The sequence below is a fragment of the Sphaeroforma arctica genome (assembly GCF_001186125.1).
Source record: "Sphaeroforma arctica JP610 unplaced genomic scaffold supercont1.1271, whole genome shotgun sequence".
Classification (NCBI taxonomy): domain Eukaryota; class Ichthyosporea; order Ichthyophonida; genus Sphaeroforma; species Sphaeroforma arctica.
In genome coordinates this window covers 3,630-11,161 of record NW_014039287.1, presented here as the reverse complement: position 1 = coordinate 11,161, position 7,532 = coordinate 3,630, and the positions used below count along the sequence as shown (strand labels likewise).

At 41.1% G+C, this 7,532-nt stretch overlaps 1 protein-coding gene across 1 annotated transcript in view; it reads left to right on the top strand.

Annotated features, from left to right (window-relative positions):
- The window catches only part of SARC_10499 (hypothetical protein), a gene marked incomplete at both ends in the record, with an annotated part of 12,748 nt that extends 6,258 nt beyond the window's left edge, over positions 1-6,490 (top strand). Inside the window, 6 exons of the mRNA XM_014295456.1 lie at positions 401-718; positions 1,883-2,019; positions 2,947-3,185; positions 4,759-4,836; positions 5,329-5,461; positions 6,359-6,490. Coding sequence (XP_014150931.1) covers positions 401-718; positions 1,883-2,019; positions 2,947-3,185; positions 4,759-4,836; positions 5,329-5,461; positions 6,359-6,490 — 1,037 coding nt within the window. The remainder of the gene's footprint in view (positions 1-400; positions 719-1,882; positions 2,020-2,946; positions 3,186-4,758; positions 4,837-5,328; positions 5,462-6,358) is intronic.
- Positions 6,491-7,532: the final 1,042 nt, after the last annotated feature.

Sequence of the window (7,532 nt, the reverse complement as noted above, 5' to 3'; positions counted from 1 at the left end):
TTTATAAATTTATATATGCATATATATATATAGATATATATCCACAGTGCAATATAATCTAAACTATGTGCATATATACCTGCCTAAATGTACGGCATAAGTGGATGTTCAGGGGTCGGTAGCCGGGCTGAGTCTTGTCTGTGTATTAAGTACTTCTATGTATGAATATATCTGTATATTTATATCATCCTTCCTATTACGCTACATGCACCGAGCGAGTGTATACTGACATGTGTACCTGGGCGTACTCCAAACACCTGTTTCAAAGCTAAAAGCCTGCATTATAGTCACATCCGATTGCAACACCCTTTGTGCATGTGCATTCACCGAGACCACGTACCTGTACAGGTCTATATGACATCACCCGGACAGTACCTACCTACCTACATCACCCGGACAGTACCTACCTACCTACATCACCCGGACGGTACTTACCTACCTACATCACCCGGACAGTACCTACCTACCTACATCACCCGGACAGTACTTATCTACCTACATCACCCGGGCAGTACCTACCCACCTACATCACCCGGGCAGTACCTACCAATGGACAATACCTATCTACCTTCTAAGGCCCATGCTCACTATGCTCACTTGACCCTACACAGTGAGTTCAAGTACATTCTCGTGCGCAACGCAACTGTGTCCAATTCCGAAGGACAGGTGTCCAGCGTTGCCAACGACGCCGGAGCCGCATTGATTCTAGTCAGTCCAGGTGTGTAGCCGTATGCGAGAGCATCAACTGGTATATACTATAGTACAATGGTATATACTATAGTACAATGGTGTATGCTGTAGTACAGTGTTATATACTATAGTACAGTGTTGTATACTATAGCACAACCCATTGACTGGGTGTACTACCTAAATCACATATTGGGTACCACCAATACAAGGGCGTATTAGTATCTACAGTAAATGGTTAAGATATAAGATAAGTTATAGACATATAATACTTCAATCCCTTTACTTCATGTCCTACTGACATTACGCATTGAGTGTCATCAATACAAGTGTGCATTCGTATCCAGATGATTAAGACGAGGTATAGTCATACCATACTGCAATGCAACCCCTCATTCATGCACTACATATAGTACCAACATAACTTACTTGTGTATACGTTTTTCGTTTATACGTTGCTCTTGTATACGTTATTCGTTCGCATGTATATGCACGGGACCTATAAGGCCCAGCCGAGTCTTCGTCCACAGTTGGTTTATAGCCTTTGGTGACAGTCAACAGATGCACTAGCAAACGCATTGGCAAGGTCACACACTTTAGAAAGTTATTCCAACAGTGTACATAAAGCAAGTACAACATGGTACGTGAAACGTGTTTATCTCTATGGCTTATATACCACTGCTTCGTTGCTTCGTATGGTCATCTGTATGTCAAGCGAATCCTACATGTACATAATCCCATCGAGTGGGAGGCGAGGATGATGGCAATTCCTGTCCATATCATTTTAGCGTTTAAAATAGCCGGGTATATACCTATACTTCGTATACTTAAAAATTCGAACAATGATACACTTCTATCCCTCATATCTCATTTTCTTGGAATACCACGATTCGATATGTTTCCTTCTTATCTATATGTATACATATACTTATCCACATATGCACACACTCAGTTGCATCTATACATATACTTATTCACATATGCACACACTCAGTTGCATCTATACATATACTTATTCACATATGCACACATTCAGTTGCATCTATACATATATTTATTCACATATGCACACACTCAGTTGCATCTATACATATACTTATTCACATATGCACACACTCAGTTGAATCTATACATATATTTATTCACATATGCACACACTCAGTTGCATCTATAACTTCGTATGCGATATCTACAGGAGTGTATGCGAATTTCACACAATTGCCGATAGTAGTCAATTCGACAGATCTGAATCTACTCGTCAGCCCCGGATACTTTGGAAACATCACATTCCAAGTGCAGAGGGTATCCCAATTCACACTCACACCAGAAACGGTGAGTAACGTATTATGAATTCATTGATTGTTTTAATTCGCTGTTTTATTGATTGAATCATCTGTGTACGTATATGATGTATGTATATGTGCCAATTAAGAGTGTTAATAGACGTAAACATGTACGACTAATATATATATATATATATATATATTGTAATATGGGTGTGGTCCACAGATAGTAGTGAGCTTGAAGGCTCCTGTGCAGAACTGAATTGTGTCTGATGCATGCTTGATGGTTCGGGTGTATGAGAGGTGATTTTTTTTAGAGTGATGGAGGCATGGAGAAATGTTGTGTGTCTTATGATATTGGTTTATGTCTACAGCTGATTTGGTAAGCCTAGACCAATAGAAGAAGAGCATAAAACATTTAGTAGTGTAGTGTAATAGTATGACGGAATGTATGGCGAGAAAGGAGATGTTGCGTCAGTGACCAGAGGGTCTGACGGCAGGCAATGTCTAACTTTAGGGTATATATGTCAAGGTTGTGGGATGATCAGTCCTCACAACCTTGTAGGCTATTACACTACTTTGATCCTATGAAGTAAATACGTTGTTTTACTCTAAACCGTTCGTGAACTAAATTAGTTACTCACAATATATATACATATATATATATATATACGCATACACACACACACTTACATATATATATGTAATATATATATATGTACATGTACACACACACATACACACACACACACACACACACACACACACACACACTATACACACACACACACACACACACACACACACACAGACACACAGACACACACACACACACACACACACACACACACACACACACACACATATATATATATATATATATATTTATAAATATATGTCTATATCTATACATATTCACCTAAATATACATACACATATAACACTCAAACCTTATTTACCCTATCTCACCACACAGGACGAAAGAACCGACTACATCCACCTGTTTCTTCACATCAAGCGTAATTGGCGTCCGCAGGCAGGCAGTGCTGGCTATGCCATTTCGTGCGATGGTGAGAATGACTACATGTACGCGCCCTATTTCCGATGGCCTGTGGGCAACTACACCTCTGAGGTCGACAATATCACTCGGTTTGGGGGGGGTCCGGTCACGGTGGAAGGGTGGGTGTACATCATCAAGGATCGGATCTCCGACGGGTGAGTGTGCGTGTCTATGTACTTGTGTATATGTTAAGATTATCTGTGTGGTGTATATATGTGCGTGTCTATGTACTGGTATGTATGTTAAGTTTATCTGTGTGGTGTATATATGTGCGTGTCTATGTACTGGTATGTATGTTAAGTTTATCTGTGTGGTGTATATATGTGCGTGTCTAGTACTTGTATGTATGTTAAGGTTATCTGTGTGGTGTATATATGTGCGTGTCTATGTACTGGTATGTATTTTAAGTTTATCTGTGTGGTGTATATATGTGCGTGTCTATGTACTGGTATGTATGTTAAGTTTATCTGTGTGGTGTATATATGTGCGTGTCTATGTACTGGTAAGTATGTTAAGTTTATCTGTGTGGTGTATATATGTGCGTGTCTATGTACTTGTATGTATGTTAAGGATATCTGTGTGGTGTATATATGTGTGGGTGTAGGTTTATTCATGCTCGGACTACCCGTGCGCCCCCTGCGTATCGAAACCTCTACCTTTGCCTCTGTTGTGGAGAAGATGTGCTTCGGGGGATTGTGGAGTGATCGCTGTAGGGTTTGGTGTATATAGTTAAAGGGCGTATCGCAGTTGAAGGTGCGTGTGTGTGTGTATGTATGTATGTATGTGTGTGTGTGTGTGTATGTGCGAGTGTGTGAGTGTGAGGGAGTGAGTGAGTGGGTGAGTGAGTGAGTGAGTGTGTGTGTGTGTTTTGGTAGATGTGGTTGCACATGCATAACTCGCACCTCCATCCATCGGGTATGTGTGTTCCTGTGAATGTGACGTTCTATCTGTAGTTATGCACAATCATCTGAAGGTTGAGGCTACATATCTACTTCCCAAAGGACTGGGCAACTATTGATTTAATATTGCGTGGTGCTGATCTAGGAAGGTGTCGTTCACGATAGAAAGATCAAATGTATGTACCGTAAGAGTGTCGTATTTGAGTGTCGTATTTAGAGTGTCGTATTCAGAGTGTCGTATTTAGAGTGTCGTATTTTGAGTGTCGTGTTAAGAGTGTCGTATTTAGAGTGTCTTATTTAGAGTGTCGTATTTCGAGTTTCGTATTTTGAGTGTCTTATTTTGAGTGTCGTATTCAGAGTGTCGTGTTAAGAGTATCGTATTTAGAGTGTCGTATTTAGAGTGTCGTATTCAGAGTGTCATATTTAGAGTGTCGTATTGAGAGTGTCGTATTTAGAGTGTCGTATTGAGAGTGTCGTATTTAGAGTGTCGTATTCAGAGTGTCGTATTTAGCGTGTCGTATTCAGAGTGTCGTATTGAGAGTGTCGTATTTAGAGTGTCGTATCTAGAGTGTCGTATCTAGAGTGCCGTGTTCAGAGTGTCGTATTTAGAGTGTCGTATCTAGAGTGCCGTGTTCAGAGTGTCGTATTTAGAGTGTCGTATTTAAACTGTCGTATTTAGAGTTTCGTATTGAGAGTGTCGTATTCATAGTGTCGTTTTCAGAGTATCGTATATGCATATCTGGTTACATTTGTCCATGTGAGCGTACCCATTTCCCGGCTGCGTGTCTCATTCCCTCATCCAAGGTGTGTTGTCTCTGCTGCTGTATAGGGCCATTTGGGCCATAGCCTCGGGAGAGCAAGCCAAGACCGCCACAGACGGGACCAATCCATACAAACGCACTGGCCGGTATGTGCCGTCTATGGTAAAGGTGCCTATATTTTGACTATATAACTGGCACGTGCTTTCATATGTGTGTATATTAAGAAACATTCAAATACTCACACGAGTGTGGGGTTTTGGGTTGCTTCTCGTATTCGTGGGTATAGGCGTGTGTGTATGTGCGATCTCTATCGGTGAGGCCATGGGTTGTACGTGTCCATGCGTACTTGAGTGCGCTATTGTAAAGTACATAGGCTTCTGCATGTCGTGCTTAGCGTATGCCCATGTCAGATTAATCACGTCGTGACTTACTACGTCACTTCCATCACATGCTATCGTACAAGTCGGTGCTATATCCTTGTCTATGGTTCAATACGTCCTGTCGTGATATCCTCAGTCCTTCTTACCCCACAATATAACACTCCGTTATTTTACATGCCCATTATAAACACAAGCAATACACCAATACCTGATACATTCTATTCTATTGTCTTGTGCTATGTATATCCTCGTCTCCAGGTTCGTGTTCTCCATGCCTAGTTCCGGCCGTCCGCAACAGTACAGGTTTGATGTGGGGAGTCTGTCGCGTACTACGGGTGATACCACCCACTTGGGCGGCACCTGGGCTCACTTTGCCAACGTGCATTCGCAGGTACGACTGTCGGTGCGAGTGCGCTGGCTGAATTAGCTGGTGCATAGGGTGTGAATAAGTTGGTGTATAGGGTGTGGATTAGTTGATGCATAGGCTGTGAATTAGTTGGTGCATAGGGTGTGAGTTAATTGGTGCATAATATGTGAATTAGTTGGTGTATAGGGTGTGAATTAGTTGGTGTATAATGTGTGAATTGGTTGGTGTATAGGGTGTGAATTAGTTGGTGTATAGGGTGTGAATTAGTTGGTGCTTAGGCTGTGAATTAGTTGGTGCATAGGGTGTGAGTTAATTGGTGCATAAGATGTGAATTAGTTGGTGTATAGGGTGTGAATTAGTTGGTGTATGAAGTGTGAATTGGTTGGTGTATAGGGTGTGAATTAGTTGATGTATAGGGTGTGAATTAGTTGGTGTATAATGTGTGAATTAGTTGGTGCATAGGGTGTGAATTAGTTGGTGCATAGGCTGTGAATTAGTTGGTGTATAGGGTGTGAATTAGTTGGTGTATAATGTGTGAATTGGTTGGTGCATAGGGCGTGAGTGCAAAACCCTCACATTTTATATTCTGATGCATGTTATTTTCCCATGTGTTATTTTTTCGTGTGTTATTTTCTCAAGTGTTATTTTCCTATGTGTTATTTTTACATGTTTGTTTATCTGTGTTATTTTCTCACCAACCGTGCTTTCGCAAGTACGAGTTTTGGTGTGGCACTGCTTGGGCTGAATTGAAGTCATGCGCGCAAAGGCTTATTTATCCCACGCGTTATTTTCCCATGTATTCCAATTTCATGTGGTGTAGTCCTCCCCGGTAATATCCACCTACACATTCCCCCATGTGTTGCGATATTTTCTCACGTGTGAAAATAACCCTCGAGTGTCATTGTGGTATCCCAACCGCAGGTGTCAGGCACCTACGCGGCTGTGTATCTGAACGGCGAGCTGATCAGTGAGACACACCACGACCACATGGGCGTAGGCACTCCTCACGGACTCAATCAACAGGACCAGACACCCAATCAGCAACGCGTGGAGGTAGGTCTATTTATAGTATGAGGTAGGTCTATGTATAGTCTGAGGTAGGTCTATTTATAGTCTGAGATAGGTCTATCTATAGTCTGGGGTAGGTCTATATATAGTCTGGTGTAGGTCTATTTATAGTCTGGGATATATCTATTCGTACTTTTATAGTCTAGCACATGAGCAGGGACATGTGCATATAGTATATGCATGCACATCTACATACATATACGAATACTTAAAGGCACGCGTGCACATGCAAGCCCACACACTCGTATACATTATTATAGGGGACACACAAGCGTGTGTATAGTGCAACTAAATCGTGCTTCATCTCAACAGGACCAGACGTCTAATCAACAACGTGAGGAGGCAGTTTTGTATGTAGTCTAGCTCTCTGGGTTGGCCACTTACACAAAGACATACACAACGATATATATGCGAATATGGAATACTCAGTGATACAGATGCATATACACAACGATATATATGCGAATATGGAATACTCATTGATATAGATGCATATACACAACGATATATATGCGAATATGGAATACTCAGTGATATAGATGCATATACACAACGATATATATGCGAATATGGAATACTCAGTGATATAGATGCATATACACAACGATATATATGCGAATATGGAATACTAAATGATATAGATGCATATACACAACGATATATATGCGAATATGGAATATAGATATGTATCACATATGTACCCACAAGGACCCATACATACGTATATAGATACGCTTACTTGTACGGAACGCTATCGGATTCACGCGCGAATACGCACCAACATACACATGGAAAACGTACAAACATATGTGTGCGTGTGCGCTCTTGTAACTATTTGTGTACAAATTTGTTCATGTGTTTTTAGAACGTATGTGTGCGTGTGTGCGAGTGTTGTTGTTCAATTGAGCTAGTGATAGGTAGTGTCTAGTTTGTGTATGTGTATATCCGTTTCTGTTCTGTGTGTGCGAGTGTTGTTGTCTAGTGATAGGTAGTGTCTAGTTTGTGTACGTGTATCTCCGTTTCTGTT